The sequence below is a fragment of the Neopsephotus bourkii genome, unplaced genomic scaffold (genome assembly GCF_033783945.1).
Source record: "Neopsephotus bourkii isolate Nb327-2 ecotype Australia unplaced genomic scaffold, CSIRO-AGI_Nbou_v1 NB_838, whole genome shotgun sequence".
NCBI classification, from domain to species: Eukaryota; Metazoa; Chordata; class Aves; order Psittaciformes; family Psittacidae; genus Neopsephotus; species Neopsephotus bourkii.
The window spans coordinates 210279-235192 of NW_026901334.1; the positions used below are offsets into that span (position 1 = coordinate 210279).

Here is a 24914-nt window from a genome sequence, read left to right on the forward strand (position 1 = left end):
GAGGGCTGTGGGAGCGGGATCGCTACTGGGCCCGGCTGCGAGGCGCGGGGGGAAAGAAGGGGTCTTTGCCTAGGGAGGCACCATAGAGATGTGCGGGGGGGCGGGACCTGCCGGTTGCCACGGCAGCGAGGCCGGGGCCGGCCTGACCTGGGACCCCGCTGCCCTCGCGGTACCCCCGGGGGACCGGGGCCCTCCTGGAAGGGTTCGTCCAGAGCAGCCGCGTCCGGGGCCGTGGCTCCACCTGGAGGTCCCGGGGTACAAGATAGCCCCGGGGTGTGAGGCTGCCCCGGGGTTATGGGGCAGCCCCGGGTATACCGGATAGCCCTGAGGGTACGGGGTAGCCCGAGCTGGCCCCGCCGGTTCTCCCGGGCCGGTCACCTCACACCACTGTGCCCCGGCCCTGGGGGACAGACGTGTGTCGCGCAGCCCGTACTGCGGGGCTCTGACCGGGGCCGGTCTGAGTGAGCAGCGGCGGCTCCATGGCTCCTGTTCCACGGTGGCGGCTCATGGCCGGGGGCTTCCGGAGGGATTGGTCCCCTCTCAACACCCCGCCTCGGGGCTGCCACCTCTCACTGCGGCCCCGGTACCGGCACCGGTTGTCGGCGGCGGCCTGGAGCGAGAGCCGCGGCGTGGAGCTCGTCTCCTTCACCGCGGGGAAGCGGCTCTGCAGGAAGAGGAGCGACGCGGGCCGCGTCCTCAGGTGCGGGGCAGCGGGGACAGCACCCACCGGCACAGTCATCTTCCCTTCCTCACCCCACCGCCGCCCCGTTGTCTCCCAGGGCTCCCGAGGAGGTGTTGGGGGTCCGGGGAAGGTGGTTGAGCCACCAGCACCGCAGGGGACACCTCCCCGCGACCCTCATCCTCCTTCCCGCTTGCAGGAAGCATCTGGCTCACAAAGGGTTACGCAAAGCGCCCTGGAGTGACTCCACTGCCACCAGCCCCGGAGCTTGGCTCCTTCCTGCTCAGACCCGAGGCTCGGTGAGTGTCTGATCCTGTCCCCGCGCTCAGCTGTCCCCTGTGCTCCGGGTCCCTCTCTGAATGGCTCCAGGACCCAAAGACCTTCCTGGAGGCCTGCCCCAATAGAGGGGAATATGCCAGGGTGGGAGATCCTGGGCCCCCGCTGCCACAGTTCCACACCCCGAGGTGCCTCCATCCTCTGCATGGACTCTGGTGGCGTCAGAGCTCCTGGAGACCCTTGGGCAGGGTCTCCCATTGCAACATGGCTGGAGTTGGGTTAAAGCAGCTTCTGGGGGCAGCTGGGACCTGCCAGGGGGTGAGTGTTTGGCTGAGAGCAGGGACCCTTCTGATCCGGGGCAGGCTTCCGGGTTCCAGGTGGAGGACCCGTGTTGAGAGGGGGGATCCCCACATTGCCAGCAGTGTCAGCCAGAGGTGGGCACAGCCCTGAACCAGGGAGCTTGCAGTGGGACGAGCTGCCCCAGCACAGCCCAGGCTTTGTTTGGTGTTTGAACTTCCAGAGAGGAGGTTTAGGGGAGGTATTAAGAAAATCTTCCCAGTGAGGGGGAAGGGTCAGCGGGCACAGGGTGCCCAGAGAAGCTGTGGCTGCCCCATCCCTGGCAGTGCTCAAGGCCAGGTTAGACACAGGGGCTTGGAGCAAGCTGCTCCAGTGGAAGGGGTCCCTGCCTGTGGCAGCGGTTGGAACTGGAGGAGCTTTTAGGTCTCTTCCAACCCAAACCATGCTGGGATTCTGTGATTTTAAGATCAAACCCCCTGGGAGACGCCATGGTACGTGTGGGGCTCCCAGTGCTGGGTGTGTTGGGCTGGGCTGTGGTCAGCTCTGCCCTGATACTGCCTCTCCCGGCGGGGACATTTCGGGTGCGGGCTGGTTTCTGTCACAAACCGGCCAAGCCGGCTCCTCCGGTGCCAGCCTTGGCCTTTGGCTTGGGGCTTGTCCTACTCCAGGTCCCCAAGAGACACCGGGGACAAGTCCAGGGCCTGGTGGCCCTGTGGGCTGTGCTGGTTGGTGAGTCTGGACCTGCTGCCATCCGCATGCTGTTCCCCCTGCCCCAAACTGCTGCTGCCTGTGGAGAGCCAGGGGTGGCAGTGGGATGTGTGGCTGGTTCATGGTGTCCTGGGGACGGGGCAGCAGTGGGGACAGCGAGAGGCTGTTGGTGGCAATGGGGTTGGCTCTGGCACTGTGGCTGAGCCGTGACCCTGGGGATGCTCTGGGTGCCCTGTGACCGGGTCCCTGGGACCTGTGGCTCACCAGAGTCCATCAGCACCAGCCAGCCAGCACTGGTGATGTGATTGAGCCAGGAGCTGGCAGTTCAGGTCACTGATCCAGCAGGAAACCACCCCCCCACCGTGTTGGGGCTCCTGTGTCTTACTGGGGTCCTGCTCAGCCCCAGCCACGCTCTGGGCATGTGTGTCCCCACGTGTCACACACCACCAGGTGCCAGGCAGGCACTGGGGCTGGTTTCGGTGGCTCGTGACACAGAGGGGAGGCCTGGACTTTGCCCTCTGCTCACAGCCTCGCCACTGGGACCATTGCTGAGCCTCGGGTGAATGATTACACTGTCCCTCCTGGGGCTCCTAGGACCTGGAGCTCATTCTGGGGGTGCAGCCTGGTGCTGTGGTGCAGCTCCAGCGAGGGGCGGGGGATGGAGAGCCAAAAACCTCTGCAGTTTTCCCATGGGATCCCTGCTCGGCGTTGCCGAAGGCATTGCCCACAGGGTGGCAGCATCTCTGATGGCCCCTGGTCCCACCGGAGCTGCCCCAAGGGAGCTGTGAAGGTTTCCAGCTTCACACGGCACCGGTGTGGAGGCTGGCTGGGGCGCGGTGGGGAGCCAGGGTGGCTGTCCAGAGCAGTGCCCGGGCTCTCCCCGTGGAGAGGAGCGGGACCACAAAGTCCCAGGCATGGAGATGGTTCCTGAGAGTCAACACTGGCACAGGGTGCCCAGAGAAGCTGTGGCTGCCCCATCCCTGGCAGTGCTCAAGGCCAGGTTGGACACAGGGGCTTGGAGCAAGCTGCTCCAGTGGAAGGGGTCCCTGCCCTGGCAGGGGTTGGAGCTGGAGGAGCTTTATGGTCCCTTCCAACCCAAACCATTCCGTGAGTCTATGACCCACCTGCCCTGCATAAAAGCTCCCCTTCATGGCCACATGTCCAAGGGGACAGAGACGAATCCCCCTGGGGGGGTGATTTGGAAGCTCTGGGTTTCAGGACTTGCTCCCACATGGGGTTGGCCAGGCTGCAAGTCCTGGTGCCATGGTGGGTGTCCATGGAGCCTGCCCCTGGCATCCTCACGCTCAGCTTTGCTTCTGCTCTTTGTTTCAGCTCCGAGTGGGGTTGAGGAGGAGCTGGCGCTGGTTCCAGGCCCCTGGGCAGGGCTGGCTGTGCTGCCCGGCAGCGCTCCTCTGCTTGCGCTGGTGCGTGGCCACCATGGAGGAGATGGTGATCTGGGAGCAGCACACAGTGACCCTGAGCAAGGTGAGCACAGCCGGGGTAGCCATGGGAGGTGGGGGCTGTCTGTGCCTGACCCCCCTCTGCCTTGTCTCCATTAGGACCCTCAGCGGGGCTTTGGCTTTGCTGTCTCTGGAGGCCGGGACCGTCCCAACAGGGTGACTGGGGACACAGCGGTGGTTGTTTCAGATGTGGTGCCCAAGGGACCAGCGGTGGGACGGCTCCAGTGAGTGTGTGGGGATGTGGGGACATGGGAGATGCCTGCTGCCAGCCGGGACAGGGAGGGCAGTGACCCATGGTTGTGTTTCCCCTGCCAGGAGGAAGGATCACATCGTGATGGTGAATGGCCTTTCCATGGAGAACGTCTTGTCCTCCTTTGCTGTCCAGACGCTTAAAACCTGTGGCAAGATTGCCAACATTGTGAGTGTTCCCTGGTGGGGCTGGCATTGTGCACGGGACCACACCGGGCCTGTCCCCCATGCCCAAGGCCCTCATTCGGGGCTTGGAATTGCTGTAGAAACAGAACCATAGAATTATTTGGGTTGGAAAGGACCTTAAGCCCATCCAGCTCCAACCGCTGGCACAGGCAGGGACACTTTCCACTAGAGCAATGTGCTCCAAGCCCCTGTGTCCAACCTGGCCTTGAGCACTGCCAGGGATGGGGCAGCCACAGCTTCTCTGGGTGCCAGCACCTCAGCACCCTCACAGGAAGAGCTTCTGCCTTATATCTCACCTGAACTTCCCCTGTTTAAGTTTAAACCCATTTCCCCTTGCCCCCCATCTCCTGGCAGAGATGGCTGCACCCACCATCCTCTCTTTCTCCCTTTCCACCTGCAGACACTGAAAAGACCAAAGAAAATCCACCTGCCTGTGAGCAAGAGCAGCCCTGGCTCCTCCAGTGTGCCCCGGCGCTGCGACTCGGATGAGGATTGTGGGTTACCCAGTGCAGGTCCAGCCCTGCACCGCTCCCAGGACAACCTGGACCACAGCCAGGGCTATGATGGAGACTCATCCAGCGAGAGGAGCTCTGGCCACCCCCAGGATGAGCATCGCCACCACAAGCCGGTGTCCCGGCGGCGAAGCAGCGGCTCGGGTCGGAGGGGCTACAGCCAGCGCCGCTTTGCCAATGGGTTTGGCCACGAAGAGCCCACCAAGGGACTGGCCCTGGTGTCAGGCTTCAAGCGGCTGCCGCGCCAGGATGTGCCCATGAAGCCCATCACGTCACTGCTGGTGAAGCAGAAGCAGGATGAAGGTGAGGCCCCTCCTGCCCACTTTGTCTCGGGGTCATGTCACTCGGTTTGTGGCCATGCATCCCACTGGGTGGAGGTGATGGCAGGGTTGGTGCCAGGGTCTGGCAGCGTGTGCCGTGCTGGATGCTCCAAACCCATCTGGCCTCAGCCTGGGATTGCAGAGCTCAGCTCTGGGGCTTGCTGGTGCCCCAAGAGGAGCCAGGGTGGGCTTGTGGGGATGGTGATGAGGTGGGACCTCAAGGGGGTCCTGCATCTGCCTGGGCTCTACACTGTCCTGGGCTCTCTCTGGTGCAGAGTATGGCCTGAAGCTGGGAAGTCAGCTCTTCATTAAGCACATAGTGGAGAACGGGCTGGCGGCAAAGGGCAGCTCCTTGCAGGAGGGAGACCTCATCCTGAAGGTATGGGGGGGCCATGATGTGCACAGCATATGCTGGGGGTCTCATCTTCCCCTCTTTGGGGGGGCTCATCCCTGGGTAGCATCGCTGCAGGGATGCATCTACCCCTGTGTCCCATGGCACATGGTCTCCTGGGCCCCAGGAGCTCAAATATTCAGTGTGTATCAGGTGTAACAATGCTCAGAGTATTTGGAGAGGAGGAAACAGAGGGAGGGAGTCGCTTCCTTTGCACACATGGGCCAGGCAGACCTGTGGCTGCTGGGACTTCCAGAGCAAACGTGAGGGATATAATCCCAAAAACCCAGTTGGGACTGGAAAGGTAGCACTTGGAGCATCCCATTTGAGTGGGGCTTCCCTGGGGGCAGCTTTTCCCAGTGAGGTCTCTTGCTCTGCCCCCGCCAGATCAACGGGGTGGCCAGTGGGGACATGTCCCTGGCCGAGACCCAGCAGCTCATTGAGCAGATGGAGGGGACCCTGACCCTGCTCATCCTCCGGGACCACCGGCAGTTCCTGGTCAACATCCCTGACATAGGAGATAGCGAGAGTGACAGCTCCCATATGGATGGTGAGGGGACACGGTGACAGGGCCATGGGTCACATACCCAGCACAGGGACTGGATGGTCACTAATGCATCTTCCCTCCTGTTGCTGCAGATATCTCTGACATTAACTCTGAACTGTCCCATCTGCCGCTCCCTGAGACGTCCCCACAACCTCCAGCTGCTGCCACTATGAATTCACCCCCGTAAGCTCCGTTCCCTGCTCCCAAGCCCCTCTTCCCTGGCATCCTCCCTGTGCTCTTTGCCTGGCTGGAGGGGCTGCCAGGCAGTGCTCGACTTGCTCCTCTATCTCTGCTGCCACTGCCTCTGACCCCCAGCACGGACTGACCTGCCTCCATCCTGCTTCCAGGGAGGGCAGACAATCGGACAGGGACCCTGCAGCTGACACGGCTGTTGGCAATGCTCTGGGCCCTGGTGAGTGAGCTCAGACCAGGCCAGGGACAAGAAGGGCTCCAGTGGGCTCCAGACTCCCTTGTGCCTGGTCTCCCTGTGCCTTGTCCCGCGCCCTGAGCTCCCTTCACCTCCTATCCCAACCCTTCTCCTTCCCTGCAGGCCTGCTGGGAGCCAGCCCCTCGGCCCGTGCTGCCCGCAAGGATGGGTAAGGCGGTGGGAGATGGGGAGCGGCTCCGGAGCAGGGCTGGGCTCACAGGGTGGGTGACATGGCCCTGCCAGGCTGACCATGGCTCCCCGGGGCAGGAACACTGCTGGCTGCAGGGCTGTGCACTTCGTGAAGGCCAAGAGCGTTGGGCTGCAGTTGGCCGGGGGGAACGACGTGGGCATCTTTGTGGCGGGTGTGCAGGAGGGCAGCCCCGCCGCCAGCCAGGGCGTCCAGGAAGGGGACCAGATCCTGCAGGTACCCAGGGCTGGAAATGGCTCCGAATGCTGCTGCACGTAGGCTCATCCCAGCCCTTCCACAGGGTTTGGGTTTCTCCTGCTGGGCATTGCTTCAGGGCAGTGCTGGTGCCCCGCAGCCATCAGGCCGGCTCTGCGGGCACTGCCTGAGGGGAGGCTTATAGAATCCCAGACTGGGTTGGATTGGAAGGGACCTTAAAACTCACCCAGTCTCACCCCCTGCTACACGCAGGGACCCCTTCCACTGGAGCAGCTTGCTCCAAGCCCCTGTGTCCAACCTGGCCTTGAGCACTGCCAGGGATGGGGCAGCCACAGCTTCTCTGGGCACCCTGTGCCAGCGCCTCAGCACCCTCACAGGGAAGAGCTTCTGCCTCAGAGCTCAGCTCAGTCTCCGCTCGGGCAGGTCCAAGCCATTCACCTTGGCCTGGCCCTACAGGCCCTTGTCCACAGTCCAGTCTACAGCACCCTGTAACACCCAGTGGGGTCCAGGCACTACCTCAGCTGCCCAGAGACTCTCCCCAGTGTTACTGCGGGTTGTAGCAGACTCTTTGGTGATAGGGATGAGTTTCCTGTCCCACCTGCCTGCTCACTGCCCTCCCTGTACCCATGCCCTACTTCCTGCCGGCAGTGCTGTGTCTAAGTGCTTTTCCATGGCAGGTGAACAACACCACTTTCCAGAACCTGACCCGTGAGGAAGCTGTAGAGTATCTCATGAGCCTGCCACCGGGTGAGGACATCACACTGTGGACCCAGAACAAGCAGGACAGTGAGTGATGACTGGAGTTATCCTGGGCTTCTGCCTCCCCATCCTCTGTCCCTTCTGAGCAAGCATCAGAGCTCCCATGGCCCTTTCTGCCCCTGCAGGGTAGTCTGTCCTCCCTGCCCCCCCCTCCTGCTCCTCCTCCAGAGGGCTAATGAGAGCAGACCAGGCCATCCTGGCCCCATTTGTGCTCCATCATCCTGGAGCACGGGAGCTTTCTGGCACCATGGCTCAACGTGGAGAGGCCAGGATGTGCTGGGGGGTCTGGTCCTCTTGTCCCCAGCATGCTCCTTAGCACCAAGGGGTGTGGTAGAGGCTCCAGCCAAGCTCCTTCCCAAACCTCTCCAGCACTTTCTTCTCCAGCATCTTCCTCCTCAGCCACCTCTTTCCCTGATGGTCTCTCTCATCCTGGGCTCCAGTTTACAGGAAGGTGATCTCTTCCAACGTGGGTGACTCGTTCTACATCCGGACACACTTTGACTTCGAGAAGGACACTCCATCAGGGCTCAGCTTCGTTCGTGGGGACGTGTTCCACGTGCTGGACACACTGTACCGGGGCCGGCTGGGGAGCTGGCTGGCAGTGCGCATGGGCAGGGACCTGCAGGAGCAGGACAAGGGCATCATCCCCAACCAGAGGAGGTAGGGATGGAGCCAGGAGCCAACATGAGCAGAGCCAGGGGATGGCTCCCCAGTGAGGCTGGGATGTGGTGGGAAGCGTGAGCTGGTGAAATCCCTTCAGTGATGCTCTGGCTGTGCAAGATCCTGGAGGGAAGAGGCTACCACAGTCTCATCCAGCCATGCCACCGAGCAGGACACTGGCTTCTCCTGCCCCACTCCTTGGAGCCTGGTTCTGATCCCTTTCCTCTTGCAGGGCTGAGCAGATTGCCAGCCTGGAGCCCGTGCTGAAAGCCACGTCCAGTGCCAGCCTCTCCGCAGCACGGGCCGAGTTCTGGAAGCTGCGGGGCCTGCGGGGAGCCAGGAAGCTGCTGCGGAAGAGCCGGGAGGACCTGTCTGCCCTAACGAAGCAGGGCCACTACCCGCCCTACGAGAGGGTGGTCTTGAAGGAAGGTGAGCACCAGGAATGTGTTCACCTTGGGGCTGCCCCATGGGGAGTGCCAGGCCCGTGAGCAGGGCTGGATGCTGGGGTGCTGTGAGCTTTGCCTTCACCCCAGCTCCATGAGCAGGGCTGGATGCTGAGGTGCTGTGAGCTTTGCCTTCACCCCAGCTCCATGAGCAGGGCTGTCTTCTCCCCACAGCCAGCTTCAAGCGGCCAGTGGTGATCCTGGGCCCCATCACAGATATTGCCATGCAGAAGCTGAGCACGGAGCTGCCTGAGCTGTTTGAGATTGCCCGTGAGTGCCCCTTGTGCCAGGGGACCTGCATGTGGGAGCTCTTGACCTGTTGCTGTCCCAATCCTGCCTCATTCCCCTTCTCCATGACACCCCAACACTTTCCTGGAGTCATTCACTCTCCCGATGCATCATGATCCCAGGTAGACACTGGACATCCCATGGAGCCAGGCTGAGAGAGCTGGGCTGGGGCAGCCTGGAGAAGAGAAGGCTCCTGAAGGGGAGACCTGAGAGCAGCTCCAGTGCCTAAAGGGGCTGCAGGAAACCTGGAGAGGGGCTTGGGACAAGGGCCTGTAGGGACAGGCCAAGGGGAATGGCTTGAACCTGCCCGAGGGGAGACTGAGCTGAGCTCTGAGGCAGAAGCTCTTCCCTGTGAGGGTGCTGAGGCGCTGGCACAGGGTGCCCAGAGAAGCTGTGGCTGCCCCATCCCTGGCAGTGCTCAAGGCCAGGTTGGACACAGGGGCTTGGAGCAAGCTGCTCCAGTGGAAGGGGCCCCTGCCTGTGGCAAGGGTTGGAACTGGATGGGCTTTAGGGTCTTTCAACACAAACCAGTCTGTGTTTCTATGAGTCTGTGACGCATCCTGGGGCTGCTGGAGATGTCGCATCCCCCCCAGCCCCTCTCACCCCACATCGCTGTGTCCTGCAGCCAGCCTGCCCTGTGACGGGGCATCAGCCAAGGTTATCAAGTTGGACTCAGTGCAGCAGATTGCAGAAAAGGTGAGAGACCATCCCCGTGTCCTCAGAGCTGGGTGGGCCCAGGGGGAGCGCACGGCCCCGTCACTGTCCCTGTCCCCAGCGGGGCTGATGGCCGTGTCCTGCCCAGGGCAAGCACGCCTTGCTGGACATAACACCCTCAGCTGTGGAGCGTCTCAACTACGTGCAGTACTACCCGGTGGTGGTGTTCTGTGAGCCCGAGAGCCGTCAGGGCATCAAGGCCATGCGCCAGTGGCTGGCTCCCGACTCTAGGAAGAGCTCCCGGCGGCTCTATGCCCAGGCCAGCAAGATGAAGAAGCACTGGAGCCACCTCTTCACTGCCACCGTCAGCCTCAGCAGCAGCGCCTGGTACGAGGCCATCAAGGACGTTGTCAGGACGCAGCAGAATCAGCCCGTTTGGACAGCAGCAGAACAGGTACGAGGAGAAGCTGGGGCTGCCCCGTCCCTGGCAGCATTCAAAGCCAGGCTTGGACCAGGCTTGGAGCAAGCTGCTCCAGTGGAAGGGGCCCCTGCCCGTGGCAGGGGTTGGAGCTGATGAACTTTAATGTCTGTTCAACCCAAACCAGGCTGTGGTTCTATGATCCCCATGGCGAGGCTGGAGCTCCAGCAGGCAGTGACAGGGCACACACCCATGTCCTGCTTGCAGTGGGGTCCCAGCTTTCTGTCATCCCCCCCTGCAGTTGGATGTGGCAGTGGAGGACAGTCTGGACCTGCTGAACTCGCCACGGGCAGCAGGCTCAGGCTACCTGACCTGTGACAGCCAGGCCAACAGTGACTATGAGGACACGGATGGGGAGGTGGATGCCTGCACCGACGGGGAGGCCGAGGATGCCTACAGCCAGGAGGGGCTGTCCCGCTCCTCTGAGCCAGCACAGGCTTCCCGGAGCCATGGCCTGAGGGATGAGGTGAGGGCCCCCACACTGCTGCAGGGAGCTGCTGGGACTGCCAGGGCTCACTCCTATGCTGTGGCACAGGCACTTGGTCACATCGAGCTGCTGCAAGCTCCAGCTGCACACCCGTGCCCAGCTCTGGTTTTCCATGGGGGACATAGCCCAGACCCAGGCCAGGGCACAAATCCTGCCCTTACCTCTGACCCGTACATCACTCTGGTCTTTCACAGGTCACAGAGGAGCAGCAGCACTACAGCAGCATCAGGTACTCTGCACACCAATGCCAGCCTGTGAGGGGGGTTCAAGCAGCAGCCCCAGGGATGGGGAAGGGCCTGAAGAGCCCAAGCTGCCAGCTGTGCCTGCCCTGTCCCCACCAGTGGCAGAGGCATCACCACAGCTTCTCATCCCACAGGGAATATGAGCATGCTGCTGTGAGGAAGAGGTTCACACAGGCCAGAGATGACTCAGATGAGGATGAAGGCTACGAGTGGGGTCCAGCTACAGATGTGTAGCCCTCACTCCCCTGTGTATCCTGCACACAGCGCCACACAGCACCTTGCAGTTCCCAGTACCAAGTGCCTTCTTCCCTGTTCTGGCCTCTACTGCTGGAATAAAAGGGATGTTTTAACCAGGATGGGCTGTTGCTGTGTGTGCTGGGTAGCAGCACACAGGGGAAATCCATGGGGCAGGGTGGCCTTGCTGGGACCTCCAACATCTGGCACTAGAGCTGAGCCTCCCATCTTCCCTACAACGTTTATTTTAACATCAACCTGGGCACAGCCAGGTCAGCACCACCTCAGCCGTGGGGTGGAAACAGCACCAGGGCTGATCCCAGAGCTCATGGTCCCGGGCTCCCAGCAGGGTGTGGGCCTGGGCAGTGCTGTCCTTGTGTTCCCTTTCTTCACACTGAGAGCCGAGACCCAGCCATGAGCTCAGAGCGGCTGCAGGCACCACCAGGCAAAGGCAGAGGTAGTTTCCCAGCTCACTGCACCCCCAGGCTCTTGGCAAAGCCAGGAAGGAGTGGACGCCAGGGGTGCTGCTGGGGCTCCCTTGGGGTGCCAGCGTGCACCCACACGTGGGGGAGCCCTGCAGTTGCGTTTCTAGCACCAGCCCCACGTGGGGAAAGGCACCATCGGTGAGTGTAAAAGCACTGTCTGCGGTGAGCACATGGGTGACACCTTTCATGTGATGTCCCTTCTCCTGCCAGCACCAGGCCAAGGTGAGGGACCCTGTGAGGGCCAGAACAGGCACTGTGAGGGGGCGAGGAGGTGCCCAAACTGTGGCACCAGCAGCACTGACGCTGCCCAGGCCCCCACAGCCTCCCACTGTGTCCTGAGTACAGCTGAGGAGGTGCAGGATCAGACTCTGCTGTGGGTGCTGGGGCAGGAAGCAGAGCTTGTCCTGTCCGTGCAGCCCCAGGCATGTGCAGCAGCAGCCAGGCTGGTGCTCAGAGGAAGAGGGGCTGCTCCTGCCCTGTCAGCAGGCGGTACGTGGAGGCCGGCATCGTCTTGATGTGGACCTGGGCAGAAACACACCCGTCAGCTGGGGATGCCACAGCCCAGGCTGGAGGGTGCTGGTGAAAGCCAGCTCCGTGGGCAGCCTGGCCCAGGTCACCTCGCTGACAGCCTGCGTGAGGATCTGGATGATCTTCTCGTGTGGTGTGGCCACCACGCTCTGTCCGTTGATCTCGATGATGCGGTGCCCCACGCGGATGCCGCCTCTCTCTGCGATGCCCCCGCGCATCAGGCTGCAGATCTGGGCAGGGAAAGAGAATCAGAGCTGTGCCCACAGCCCAGAGCCAGGAACAACCGCTCCCAAAGCCCTGCATCTGGGCAGGCTCCCAGTAAGAGCTCTGCACTCGGGTGCTTCTCCTTCAGCACACAACAAGGGCAGGGATGTCCCCCTGCATCCCTGCCACTGGGGCCACGTGCTGAGCTGCAGCACACAGGCTTCTGCTCCCCTGGCTCCCCCCATCAGCGCCCACCAAACCCTTGTGCTCTCAGCTGGGCTGCAGTCGGAGCTGCTTCCTGGGGCAGCAGCTAGCAGGCCGCAGCCATTCCACACCCTCCACTTCCCCATCAGCTCCCACCGGCCCTGGGAATGCTCCTCTGTGCTTTTCCAACACAGCCTCAGAGCAGGGAGCGGCTGGAACATGGGCAAGAGCAACAGCATCCCTAAGGCCATGCCAAGAGAGCCAGGAGGAAAGCACCACCCTGAAAGCAAACAGCAAAGGAGCACCACGGTGACAGATCCAACCCCTGGTGCTGCAGGAGAGCTCCGAAAAGCCTTTTCCTGTAGCACAAGCAATGGTTCTTTCCCTGTGGAAGCCTGAGGAGCACTGGAACAGTGTGGACACAGCCAGAACCGCATGGCTCCTGCAGAAGAGTGACTGGAGCCCCAAGAACTCACCACGCCGTTCTCAACACAGAAGCCCAACTGGTACTTGGAGTCAGGGCGCCGGATGATGGCCGTGGTGACAGGGGGACAGTGCACGATGTTCAGTGTCACCTCTGTCTGGTGCTTCACCTCCTGGAAGATGGGACATAGCTCTGTTGGGCACTGGCAGCTGTGCTGAGGGGTGACGCAGCCATGGTGCCAAGGAGCAGCAACCTGTGTTCAGTGGGGAAACAGAGGCACACACAGGGAGCTGCCATGCTCAGATTCAGGGAGAACTTATAAATCCAGTCCAAGATGTCTCACTCTGCCCTGAGGCCGCCCTGTCCTTGCCCTCAGCTCCTTCCTGCCTCGGAGGTAGAAGATGTAACGGGTTCACAGAATCCCAGACTGGTTTGGGTTGGAAGGGACCTTAAAGCTCCTCCAGGAGGGCAGGGCAGGGACCCCTTCCACTGGAGCAGCTTGCTCCAAGCCCCTGTGTCCAACCTGGCCTTGAGCACTGCCAGGGATGGGGCAGCCACAGCTTCTCTGGGCACCCTGTGCCAGCGCCTCAGCACCCTCACAGGGAAGAGCTTCTGCCTCAGAGCTCAGCTCAGTCTCCCCTCGGGCAGGTTCAAGCCATTCCCCTTGCCCTGTCCCTACATCCCTTGTCCCAAGCCCCTCTCCAGGTTTCCTGCAGCCCCTTTAGGCACTGGAGCTGCTCTCAGGTCTCCCCTTCAGGAGCCTTCTCTTCTCCAGGCTGCCCCAGCCCAGCTCTCTCAGCCTGGCTCCAGAGCAGAGCTGCTCCAGCCCTCGCAGCAGCTCCATGGCCTCCTCTGGACTGCCTGTTCCACCCAGCTCAGGAGCCTGCCTCCTCACCCACCCTCCTCGGGCACCCACAGCCTGATGCAGCAAGTTTTGTCGCCAGCTTTGTCCCTGCCTTGTCACATCCCTTCCTCCCAAGCACTCAAGAGCAGGAACTAGGATGGGAATGGGTCCCAGGCTCCTTCCTGCTCTGCCCCACAGCCTCCTCTCCCCTCCCACCCCAAGCCAGAGCATCGGGGGGGACACCCCGGTGTTACAGACACTCCTGGGCGCATTCAGCAGCAGTGGGGCTGCTGCTCATCTCTGCCAGCACTGGTCCTGCTGGGCTGGAGGAGGCTCACCCGGATGATGCTCTGGCACGTGGCGAGGGGCAGCCCCACCAGGCTCATCCCGTTGACGCACATGAGGCGGTCCCCGATGCTCAGCTCACCCGACCTCTCTGCAGGGCCCCCATGCATCAGGTTGGCGATGACCACGGTGGGCAGGATGGAGCCCCATCCCGACTCCACAATGGCAATGCCCAGGATCTCCCCCTTCTGCTTCCGGATGCAGACCTGCAGAGGGTGGCACGCATGGATTATGGTCACCAGTCACAGGGTGCATGTGCCAGCACGGGTGTCCTGGGGAGCCATGGAGGGGGTGACACAGGGTACCCCACACTGTTCCACCCCTCCAAAGCAGCTCTTACATCCTTGCAGTTCTCCTGCTGGGAGAAGTGGCTCAGCTCTGCATTGTATTGCTCCTGCTCCTCCAGGGCATGGCTGTACTGGCGAGGGCTCAGCTCGCTCGGGTCGATGCTGTTGGCCTCCAGGAAGCGCTGGTAGGCGACTCCGAACGCCTGCCCAATGGCCTGAGCAATGACCTGGGCCTGGGGAAAGAGAGGGGAGTTGTTTGTCCCCATAGCTCTTGGCCAGCAGCTGCCAGCACCCTGCAATGTCCAACACTGTGACTGAGAAGTCCAAGGCATCCTCAGTCCTTCCCTGCCTGATGCCAGTTTTGTCACTGGACTCTTCCATGTCACAGATCACAGAATCCCAGCCTGGTTTGGGTTGGAAAGGACCTTAAAGCTCCTCCAGTCCCAACCCCTGCCAGGGCAGGGACCCCTTCCACTGGAGCAGCTTGCTCCAAGCCCCTGTGTCCAACCTGGCCTTGAGCACTGCCAGGGATGGGGCAGCCACAGCTTCTCTGGGCACCCTGTGCCAGCGCCTCAGCATCTGAGGTGCTCAGGTGGGCTCCTTCCCCCTCCCTGTGCCCACCGCAAGCCCCCAGCATGGAGACCCAGAGCACGTGGTCACATTAGAGCAGGATGAGGCCCAGGCTCCCAGTGTAACCCCCCCAGTGCCTCTCCCTCCTCACGTCGGCCGAGTGGAAGACGTGGCAGATCATGGTGTAGAGCCGCTTCTCCCCTGCACCCGGCGCCTGCCGCGGCAGCTTCCGCCGCGCCATGAGCACCACGAGAGAGCCGATGTCGGCGATGTAGGAGATGGTCTGCAGGGAGTGATCCATCATGGCCTCCTGTGAGGGGCAGAAACCAGCCTATGCCTCAAGGGACAAACAGCTCCTTCCCTCAGGGGCTCGCCCTCAAGCTCCCAGGAGGTGCAGTTTGCATGAGAAGCCTCATGTGAGCACACAGAGACCTGAGGGACATCTCCCATCTGTGTGAGCTCCCCATGGAGAGCCCCACATCCACGTGGATGCTCCCTGCTCACCTGAGTGTCAGCCGTGAGCACCTTGATCCTCTGCGTGGAGACAAAGAGCTCCACCTCTGTCATGGGCTGCGACTCCCCCTCCGGGGCCTGCAGGAGGAAGCACCCAGGTCACTACTGCTGCTGCTGCTGCTGCTGCCACTGCTGCCGGGGGGGCCCTGCCCCACAGCCAGGAGGTCCCTGTGCAGGTCCCCAGCGGTGCCCCAAGCCCACAGGGCACCAAGCTGATGGCAGCTGTGCCCCTTCCCCTCCTGCACCTTGATCCTGTCCACTGCCTCCTGGGCCTGTGCCATGCGGGCACTGGTCGGGGGGTTCCGCTCCGAGATCAGCTGCGTGGAGCCCAGGTACTTGGCTCCAAAAATCACACCGTCCAGCAGATCCTCTGGCTCACAGGGGCCTGGAACTGAGGCATCGCAAGGAACTAAGCAAGGGCTGCTCCCCCCCACCCCAGAGGTACCAGCTCCTGCTGCCCGTTAACTGTGTTCCTATGCACGGCCCCTGGAGACAGCCCCTGGCACCATCGGTTGAACCAACTCTGCCCCAGGGCTGCTTCCTCCTGGGATCCTTCCTTCTCCCTTCCCAAGCCTGAAACCCGCCCATTGCCTCCTCCCCGATCCCCGGAGCACCCCCATGTGCTCAGTGAGAGACTGAAGGAGCTCCCTGGGGTCTGCAGCCGTGTTCCCACCCCTGTGGGCGCAGAGCTGGGTGCTCCCTCCCATGTCCTTTAGCCCGGGTGGGAGCAGGAGGTGGTGGCTCAGGACTCACCCTCTTTGAAGGCCAGGCGGGAGGATGGAGGTTCCCTGCTCTGCAAAGCAACAGGAGAGAGATGAGGCTGCGGCCGGGATCCCGGGGCTCAGCCGCGCGGGCACCCCCTGTGCCCGGGCAGCCAAAGCCAGTCCCGAGGCTCCGGAGAAGCCGCCCCTGGCCCCCTCCGCCCCCACGCAGAGCCCCACAGGTCCAGAGCCCCGGGGCACTCACGGTGACAGCGCCCGGCGGCGCCTGCGCCTCCTGCGGGGCGGGTGACGGGGGCACCCAGGCGGGCTCGGGGGAGCAGCCCCGCGGGCTCTCACTGCTGGAGCCGAGCTCGCCCCGCTCCTCCGCACAGCGCCCGCTGCCGCAGGGTCCTTCCTCCCGGCTCCCCGCAGCGGCCGCCTCCCGAGCCCGCAGCACCTCCAGGCTGGCCCCACACAGGACACTGGAGCAGGCCAAGGGGGTCCCGGCGCCGGGCTCGGGCACGCCCCCCTCGTGGCACAGGAGGCTCAGCAAATCCTCCCGCTCGGCCTCGGCGAAGAGCAGCCCGTGGCAGGGCCGGGAGCAGGCCGGGTGCTGGGCGCAGCAGTGCCGGGTGTCCAGGCCCCGGCCCGTGGCCACGTGCAGCGGGCACGGCAGGCACCGGCCCTGGCACTGCCGGCGGCCCCGCCGGGCCCGGCTCCCCGCCGGAGGAGCGGTGCCAGCGCCCGGGCCCTGCTGGGAGCAGGGGGGGTCGCAGAGGCTGGGGTCGAGGCTCTCGAGCTGCCCCAGCAGAGCCCGCAGCTCCGGGGCTTCGTCCTCCGCAGCCTCGTCCAGCTCCATGCCCGCAGGGTCGCTGCTGCCCGGGCCCTGGGGGTGCCCCGGGGCCGCGAGGGCGCTCCCAGCACCCGGTTCCCAGCTCCCAGGGCCCCGCAGCCCCGCGCTCGCTCTCTCCTCGCCCATGGCCCCTCCCGGGCCCCGTCCGCTCCCACCTCCCCCCGGGCCAGAGACCGCGGGAGGGCCTGGGCCGGGTCCCCGCTGGTTCCCGGGGCTGGGCAGGTCCTGCCCGGAGCCGCAGGCAGAGGCCGGGAAGGCGAAGGGCGGCAGCTCCGGCCGCCCGCTCCCCGCGCTCGGCTCCGGGCCGCTGGGCCGTGCTGCGGGCTCCTCCTCCGTGTCCATGGCCGGCGGCTCCGGCACCGCAGCGCTGCCGGGGCTCACGGCCGCCCGGGGGTGCCCGGCGGGGTCCATGGCTCGGGACGGACCCGGACCCCGACCCGCTCCAATCCCCCCTAGCAGCAGTCGCCTCCTCCGGGGCACGGACGGACACCTTCCCCCGCTCCCGCTGACGGGCGCAGCTGCGCATGCGCTGCCCCACCCCTCCCGTTGGGCTCCGCCCCTTTCCCGGGCTCTACTTATCACGGTTCCGCCCCTCCCGGCGGGCTGCGCGCGCCCCAACATGGCGGCCCGGGTGTTGCTGCTGCGGGCGGCGCGGGCGGCGTTCGCCGGCCCGGCTCGTGGCTACGCCAAGAAACCGGGTGAGCCCCGGCCCCTGCCCCTGCTCGGAGCCAGCCCCGTCCCTGCCTCCCCGGCCCCTGCCCGGTGACCTGCGCCCGGCCCCAGCTCTCTCCTCTCCCCTCGTCTCCGTCTCCGTCTCCCATCCCCGGTCTCCTTCCCGCCCCGGTGCTGCTGCCCCCGCCGGGGCCGGGCTCGGGCTCTCGCCCCGTCCCTTGCCCAGACTGAGTTCCTGCTCCCCCACTGCCCGCTCTGACCGTGCCCTTGTCCCGCAGCTGCGAAGGTGAAGGGCAAGAGTGTGCCGAAGGAGGGGCTGAAGCCGCCGGAGGTGTGCACCGACCCCGCCATGCTCAGCGCCTACGCCATGGGGGTCAATTACTTCAAGGATGGCCCCGAGGTGGCCCTGAAGCCCGACTCTGAGTACCCGGACTGGTAGGTGCTGCCCGCTCCCCTTGCTGTGTCCCTATGGAGGTGCACCCCAGAGGCACAGACGGGCGTGAGGGACACAGCGCTGCTCTGGGAGGGAATGCTGCTGCTCCAGAGCCCCGAGGCCCTGCTGAGGGCTGGAGCCGGGGGCACTGTGCCTGTGGAGGGTGCGGATCCACGTGTGCCACTCACACGCTTCCATTGCTCTGTCCCCTGTCCATTTGCCTGCCCTCCTTTAGCTTCATCCTCAGTGTTTGCCCGCAGGCTCTTTAAGATCCATCTTGGGCCTCCCAAGAAGCTGGAGGAGCTGGATCCCAATTCCATCGAGTACTGGAGGCGCCTGCGGAAGTACAACACATGGCAGCACAACAGGCTGAAGAAGAGCAAGAAGCTGTAGGTGCCTGGGGCTGCCCCCAGCCCAGCGTCTGTTCCTGGGCTGCTCTTCTTGCTGTAAATGAGTAATAAACCTCTGTGAGACTGGGGCCTGTGGTGAGGCAGCGGCCAGTCCAGGCCACCTGCGAGCTCAGTGCAGGCCCCACCTGCTGCTGGGGGCTGTGAGGGGCTGAGGCAACGCAAGCCACGCGGTTTTGGTGTATTTGGTGCAGCAGAAGCTGGGTTTCCTGCTGGTAGAAGGGCCCTGTGCTGGAAGGATCCTGCACTGGAGCATGGAGTGGGGACTGGCTCTGCTGGTAGCACTGTGTCACCTGGGGTTGTCTCTGACCCAGACTTGGCTATGGCGGGCCGGGATGGGATGGGACAGGACCGCACAAGCTGGTGCAGGGGGGTCTCAGCCAGCCCAGGCTGCTCTCTCCTCTCCCAGTGGAGCAGCCGGAGGCGCAGGTGGTCGCAGAGGGGACGCGCGTGTCCCTGAGCTGCCGGGGCTCACGTACCAGGGGCTCTGCGGGAGGCAGGAGGTGAGCGCCTGCCCCGGCCATGGTGCAGGATGGGTCAGAGGGAGCCCCAGTCCTGGTCACCTCCTGGCCTGCAGGTGCCTGGAGCCGCGGCCCCGGAGCTGGTGATGGACACGGCCGCGCCGCGGGGCCGTTCCGAGTGGTTCATCTGCCACGGGAGCTGTGGGGATGGCTTCACCTTCTCCCAGTGGGTGCGTGCCCAGGTGGAGAGGAGCAGCAGCCCTGGTGCAGGTGGGCCCCGAGACAGGGTCCCCAGGCTGGAACCTGTGGGGCACCACTCGTCCCCTCAGAAATGGGGTGGCTCCTGCAGGACATCGGCTGCCATGTTGCACCCCAGCTCTGGACCTTCTGGGGTTATGGTGCCCATGGAGGAGTTGTATCACAGAACGGGTTGGGTTGAAGGGACCTTAAAGCTCCTCCAGCCCCAACCCCTGCCACGGGCAGGGACCCCTTCCACTGGAGCAGCTTGCTCCAAGCCCCTGTGTCCTACCTGGCCTTGAGCACTGCCAGGGATGGGGCAGCCACAGCTTCTCTGGGCACCCTGTGCCAGCGCCTCAGCACCCTCACAGGGAAGAGCTTCTGCCTCAGAGCTCAGCTCAGTCTCCCCTCGGGCAGGTTCAAGCCATTCCCCTTGCCCTGGCCCTACAGGCCTTTGTCCCAAGCCTCTCTCCAGGTTTCCTGCAGCCCCTTTAGGCACTGGAGCTGCTCTCAGGTCTCCCCTTCAGGAGCCTTCTCTTCTCCAGGCTGCAACAGCCCAGCTCTCTCAGCCTGGCTCCATAGGTTGAGGGAATACCCTGTGCCTTCCTCATGTCCACTTGTCTCATTCCACCCATGGGTGCCAGGACCTGCAGCTGGGGGACCTGTGAGGAGCCCTATGGAGCTCTGGGTGCTCAGTTTGCTGCCTCCTCCCCTCCGCAGCTGATGGTCACTGCCTGAGCGCGTCAGGGCTGCAGACCCTGCAGCACCCGCAGCCATGTCCCTGGGCAGCGCCAGCCCCACGTGCGTGGGGGCAGAGTGCCCGGAGCCCCCGGCTCAGCCCTGGGGCAGGGTTGGCTTCATCCAGGTCTGGAGGAAATAGAGAGAAATAAGCAGATTAAGGGGCAAATCCTGCGGGAGGGGATTAGAGAGGGTGGGAGTGGGAGTGGGAGTGGGAGTGCTGCTGCTCTGCCACGAGGGGCTGGGAGAACGCCCCAGTCCTCTCAGCACAAGCTCTGGAGCAGGAGGGGGCAGTCAGGGGTTTCAGATGGGATTGGGGTCTGGGAGGGGGGTGAACAATGCCTTTTTGCTTGGGTTTTCCCCGAACTGTGTCTCCAGTGGGGAAAGCGCCAGTAAAGAGGGGCAGGGCGGGTGCTCTGGGCTCTGTCCTGCAGTGAAGTGGCACCGGTTTGCACCACACCTCTTGCCTGTTCCTGCATTAAATGCCCGGGGGGGAAGGTGACCCCCCCTCAGTGAGGGCCCCCGGTGGGTGCCGCGCTGCCCTTGCCCCCCCGCACGCCCCTCGCATCCCGAGCCAGGGAGATGCTTCTGGGTGGCAGCGGGGCAGGGGCAGCCTCAGCTCCATCCGTGCCCCCTTGGCCGGGGGGGGGGGGGCGCGGAGCCCCCGCGCCCGCGGCTTTTGTTGGCGCTGGGGAGCCGGGGGGAGCCCCGCGCTGGCGCCAGCCTCGGCACTGATGTCATGTGAAACTCGCAGCCCCATTGAGCGCGTCCCTTCCCCCGGATCAAACCCCATTACTTCCACTGCCCTTAGTTCATTATGTCCCCGCCGCAGCGCGGCTGCTGTGCCCCGGCCCTGCCCCATTAGCTGCGCTGCGGAGCCGGGGGAGCATCGATTATGCGTTTAATGGCTCGTTGGAGGTTTAATTGTCACTAACGAAGCAGACGGGCAGCAGCAGCCGGGGGACGGGGGCACACAAGGAGCAGGGTCTCGCTGGGGTCAGCGCCTCGGCTGGCCCGGTGGCATCCCTGCCTGACCCTGGGCGCGCTGGAGGGGGTCTGGTGCGGGGGAGACCCCCCTGGGGTGGTGGGGACATGGCAGGGATGGGGCAGCATCCCCATAGCCGGTCCCAGCAACGCCCCGGGCTGTGTCTGAGGGACTGGGGAAACGTGATGGGGGGGGAAGGTCCTTTGGTGCCCGCTCCCTTCCCTGGGGCTCCAGCTGGCCCAGGGCTGAGCCTCCATCCCACCGGGCAGCCATGCTCCAGCACCCCAAGGCCACCGCAGGTTCATCCATCTCTGTTCAAGGGCACGGTCTCCTCTGCAGGCCCCTCTGTGATGGTGTCACCGAGCAGCCGGGTCCCCCGGGGCTGCAGGGCCATGCTGGGAACCCCCGGGACACCTCCTCACCCCCCCACCGCTGTCATGAGGTCCCCAGGGGTCCTGGCCCTGTCACCAAGCAGGGGTCCCGCTGCCACCCAGTGCCATGGGGTGGCTTTGTGGTACCAGCATGTGGGCAGGTGAGTGCCCCAGGGGAGCAGTGAGGGCAGCTGGACCAAGGGGGGTGAGCAGATGCCCCTTGATGAGCTGCTGAGAACACAGCCAGAGCCCAGAGCAAGTCCCCGGTGCCTCGATCTGAGGGGAGGGGAGGGGGTGTCCTGGGCGATGCTCCCGCAGGCACCCCCGGAGCTCTCAGCACACTAATGAGCAGCACAGCCCATGCGGCTGCCGTTGAGCTTCTCTTTACTCAGGATACAGCCACCTCCTCATCTACCAGCACAACGAGCATCCCCCCCGATGCGGCTAAAAAAGAATCCCCCCAAGTACTCCCTAACCTGGAGCTTTGGGTCTGTTTTGTACAAATCTGCAGCATTAAAAAAAATTAATAATAGGAAGGGGAAAGGGCGGGACAAGGAGATGTCCAACCGGGACCCCCGAGCCTCAGGCCGGGTCAATGCCTTGGCAAGGCTGCCAGGGTGCCCCCAAACAGCAGGGTCCCACCAGTACCCCACTTGCTCCCTTGGCAGTAACAGTGCTGGCTCGGTGGGGGAGATGCAGCCCAGCATCCCTGTCCTGCGCTGGTCCTGCTGATCCCAATGGTCCCACCATGACCCCCCTCGCCTGCCCGGGGGCTGAGCCGGTGCCGGGGTGGGGATGAGGAGCCAGAGGGGAGCGTTCATCAAATGGGCTGCCAGGTCTTGTCAATGGTCTGAATGTGCTCCTTGGCTTTCATGCGGAGCGAGGCGATGCTGGAGCTCCTCTGGTCCACCTCCTCCAGCGGGTACTTGTCCACAAAGGTGGTGCCGCACTGGTAGGGCGCGGGGGCCATGGGCTGCATGCCCTGCGCCATGGGCGGTGGGGTGCTGAGGAAGGAGTGACCCCCATAGGGGGGCTGCAGGGCCTGGGGGGCTCCCATGAAGCCGGGGATGCTGTGGACAGTGGTGGCACTGGAGATGGGGGACGTCAGCCATGGGTCCAGTGGGAGGGAGTTGCTCATGGGCCCCATGTTGGGCGTCATGGGGGGCCGGTTGAAGGAGAGCATGGGGGTGTCGTGGAGCTTCATGGAGTTGGCCTCCATCTTCTCCTGCCGCCTCCACTTGGCTCGTCGGTTCTGGAACCAGACCTGTGAGGTGAGAGCCCGGGTGAGCCCCACTGGGCTGTATCCCATCCGGTGTGCTCCTCATGGAGGGCTCCAGGTGGGGCGGGCAGTGTGGGGTGCCCATACTGGGTACCGGTCACTCAGTGTAATGTCATCTGGCCTTCAGAAGCCCCCGGGCAGAAGCTTCTAGAAGCCAAACTGTGATGGGGGAGCAGAGCGGGTGAGCTCCAGGGACCGGTCACAGTTACTGGTGAACACTGGGCTGTGCTGGTGCAAACTTCGTGTCCAGAGAAGGGCACCGGAGGTGGTGCAGGCCCTGGAGCACAGGGGTGATGGGGAACGGCTGAGGGACCTGGGGGGTTCAGTCTGGAGAAGAGAAGGCTCAGGGGGGCCTTAACCCAGGGACCATTGGGAGCATCCCGGTGGGACCCCAGGCTCTTCCTCAGGGTGGAAACTTCCTGAGCCCTCCTGGAACCACCCCGCTCGGACAGCCCCGGAACCCTCAGGTCCATCAGGAGCTTGTGCTTTCCCAGGGGAGGTGGCCGTGAGCAGCTAAGGTTTGATTGCTCACTGTTGGATCAGCTGCAGGGATGGGAGCAGCCACTGCCAGCAAAGGAAAACAGGGTCTAAACCCCATGTCCCTGCCCAAACAGAGCCTCTGGCACCGGGGCTGCAGAGCCAGGCTCAGCACTGGACCCTTCTCTGGGCAGGAGCAGCCAGGCCTGCGGAGGAGCCACCCTTGCCCTTGTGCAGTGGGGACCCTGAGGCACGGAACCGGGCGCAGAGCGAAGCTCTGCAGTGCTGGGTGCCCCCTGCACCCCCGGGGCGCCCCGGGCCCTACCTGCACGCGGACCTCGGGCAGGTTGACCTTCATGGCCAGCTCCTCGCGGCTGTACACGTCGGGGTAGTGGGACTTCTCGAAGGCGCGCTCCAGCTCGTGGAGCTGGTACGTGGTGAAGGTGGTGCGGTTCCGCCGGTGCTTCTTCTTGGGCTGCTCCTCCTCCTCCTCGGCGGCGGCGGCGGCGGCCGGGGGCGCAGCCTCGGAGTCCCCCTCGCACTTATTCAGGAACATGGTGGTGCCTGTGAGGGGACTGGGGCTTACCCGGAGTGTGGGGACAGCGGCTCCCCTGTGATAGCCCAGGGCAGGGACAGAGGGACAAGGGGGTGGATGGAGGGATGGGCAGAGGGATGATGGACGGATGGGTGGGTGGGTGATGGACGGATGGATGGGTGGGTGGAGGGATGATGGATGGATGGATGATGGATGGATGGATGGTGGATGGATGGTGGATGGATGGATGGTGGATGGATGGATGGATGGATGGATGGATGGTGGATGGATGGATGGATGGATGGATGGATGGATGGATGATGGATGGATGGATGATGGATGGATGGATGATGGATGGATGGATGGTGGATGGATGGATGGTGGATGGATGGTGGATGGATGGATGGATGGATGGTGGATGGATGGTGGATGGATGGATGGATGGATGCACGGATGGATGGTGGATGGATGGATGGAAGGATGGTTGATGGATGATGGATGGGTTATGCAAAGGTGTAATCTTCTACTGCAGCAATATCCCTGGGATTGACACGGGGTCCTGGGAATGGTGTCCTGAGCACCCCATGCTTGGCTCCACTCTCAGATCCCACCAGGCCAATGTGCCCTGAAGCCAAAAGCCAAATTTCACCTCAAGTAGAGGGTTTCATGAAAGCACCATCCACAGGAGCTCACGTGCCCTGGTGTGGAGGAGACCGAGCCTGGGTCAGCTCCATCCTTCCAGCCCAGTTCCTCCCCTCCAGCCTCTTTCTTATGGATTATGAGTCCATAACATGGCCGGAGCAACCCAGTGCAGTCCCCCTGGGCTAAGAACCTTTTCCTGCATGATACGAGCAGGTTCAACCCCTGCAATGTTCCATCTTTGAGCTTTCCATTGGGCACTGGCAATCCTCCTGCAGTATTCCCTGGGGATCCGGCACGTGGGGTGGATCCCCCGGGGGCTGAGTGCTCTGGGGATGGGGTGGGTGGTGCTGGGGATGCAGGGGACACGGTGCAAGTGTCACGGTGTGTCCTGGGCCGGGACATGGGGAGGGTTCGGGGTCCCCCCCCGCTGCCACCCCCTTCTCACTCACCTGCTTCTCATTTGAGCAGCTCCGCACCTGAAAGAAGAAGGGAAGGGGCTGAGCACCCCGAGCCCCCACCTGGGGCACAGACCCCCCCTGTGTCTCAGCACCCCACCATGGCCCCCCAGGGCAAGGAGGGTACTGGGGCAATGGGAATGGGTGCGATGGGTGCTGGGAGTGATGGGTGACACAGGCTGGGGGGGCTGGGACAGAATGGGGCAAGTGGGAGGAGGGGGCAGTGTCCCCCCACCCTGACTGCATCAGCAAGCAAAGGAAGCTCAAATCCCACCGGGAAGCTGAGGAAGCCCTGGAATGGGAGCAGGAATGACATGAAGAAAGCAAAACAACCCCGCAGGGCCGGGCCCCCTCCCACTGCATTGCTTGGCCATGGCCATGGATATCCCTGGCCACAGAGGGGACCCCATTGACACCCGCCACCCCATGGCTCCCGTTCCTCGGATCCCTGAGCCTGCACCGCTGGGATCGCTGCCTCAATCCGGGTGCAGGGAAGAGCCCCCCTGCTCCCAACGGACATTTTCCTGCATCATCCTGGTGGCAATTTTGGGGTTTGAGCCTTGA

General features: G+C 63.7%; 4 protein-coding genes across 4 annotated transcripts; 2 read left to right on the plus strand and 2 right to left on the minus strand.

Annotated features, from left to right (window-relative positions):
• Positions 1-287: 287 nt before the first annotated feature.
• TJP3 (tight junction protein 3) lies at positions 288-10820 on the plus strand. Its single transcript, XM_061355842.1, is given in 21 exon segments — positions 288-700; positions 879-978; positions 3293-3445; positions 3520-3644; positions 3736-3838; positions 4256-4670; positions 4963-5066; positions 5466-5628; positions 5718-5808; positions 5973-6082; positions 6188-6221; positions 6320-6476; positions 7133-7241; positions 7655-7874; positions 8107-8303; positions 8492-8587; positions 9231-9301; positions 9408-9713; positions 9979-10203; positions 10419-10453; positions 10601-10820. Coding segments are annotated over 21 exon segments (3135 nt in total). The 5' UTR covers positions 288-479; the 3' UTR covers positions 10701-10820.
• Positions 10821-11557: 737 nt separating this feature from the next.
• On the minus strand, positions 11558-17071 carry APBA3 (amyloid beta precursor protein binding family A member 3). Its single transcript, XM_061355844.1, has 10 exons — positions 16071-17071; positions 15858-15897; positions 15350-15495; positions 15096-15182; positions 14743-14901; positions 14075-14254; positions 13728-13940; positions 12598-12717; positions 11803-11943; positions 11558-11707 (listed from the first exon to the last, which is right to left on the minus strand). Exons 1-10 carry the CDS (start codon positions 17067-17069, stop codon positions 11636-11638), a joined length of 2157 nt encoding a protein of 718 aa, XP_061211828.1. The 5' UTR covers positions 17070-17071; the 3' UTR covers positions 11558-11635.
• A 206-nt stretch (positions 17072-17277) lies between these two features.
• On the plus strand, positions 17278-18047 carry MRPL54 (mitochondrial ribosomal protein L54). Its single transcript, XM_061355714.1, has 3 exons — positions 17278-17356; positions 17609-17765; positions 17999-18047. Exons 1-3 carry the CDS (start codon positions 17278-17280, stop codon positions 18030-18032), a joined length of 270 nt encoding a protein of 89 aa, XP_061211698.1. The 3' UTR covers positions 18033-18047.
• A 3735-nt stretch (positions 18048-21782) lies between these two features.
• Positions 21783-23277, minus strand: RAX2 (retina and anterior neural fold homeobox 2). The gene is made up of 2 exons (XM_061356114.1): positions 23044-23277; positions 21783-22226 (listed from the first exon to the last, which is right to left on the minus strand). Exons 1-2 carry the CDS (start codon positions 23272-23274, stop codon positions 21783-21785), a joined length of 675 nt encoding a protein of 224 aa, XP_061212098.1. The 5' UTR covers positions 23275-23277.
• Positions 23278-24914: the final 1637 nt, after the last annotated feature.

What these genes read in the sequence shown, in the direction of transcription:
- APBA3 (XM_061355844.1), bottom strand. Translation starts at nt 17,069, where the DNA reads ATGGACCCCGCCGGGCACCCCCGGGCGGCCGTGAGCCCCGGCAGCGCT. An exon ending in TGCTCACGGCTGACACTCAG is followed by an intron (nt 14,902 to 15,095) that starts GTGAGCAGGGAG and finishes TGCCCCTCACAG; the next exon opens with GAGGCCATGATGGATCACTC. An exon ending in AGCAGGAGAACTGCAAGGAT is followed by an intron (nt 13,941 to 14,074) that starts GTAAGAGCTGCT and finishes CACCCTCTGCAG; the next exon opens with GTCTGCATCCGGAAGCAGAA.
- RAX2 (XM_061356114.1), bottom strand. Translation starts at nt 23,274, where the DNA reads ATGTTCCTGAATAAGTGCGAGGGGGACTCCGAGGCTGCGCCCCCGGCC. An exon ending in TGCCCGAGGTCCGCGTGCAG is followed by an intron (nt 22,227 to 23,043) that starts GTAGGGCCCGGG and finishes CTCACCTCACAG; the next exon opens with GTCTGGTTCCAGAACCGACG.
- MRPL54 (XM_061355714.1), top strand. Translation starts at nt 17,278, where the DNA reads ATGGCGGCCCGGGTGTTGCTGCTGCGGGCGGCGCGGGCGGCGTTCGCC. An exon ending in TGGCTACGCCAAGAAACCGG is followed by an intron (nt 17,357 to 17,608) that starts GTGAGCCCCGGC and finishes CTTGTCCCGCAG; the next exon opens with CTGCGAAGGTGAAGGGCAAG. An exon ending in GACTCTGAGTACCCGGACTG is followed by an intron (nt 17,766 to 17,998) that starts GTAGGTGCTGCC and finishes GCCCTCCTTTAG; the next exon opens with CTTCATCCTCAGTGTTTGCC.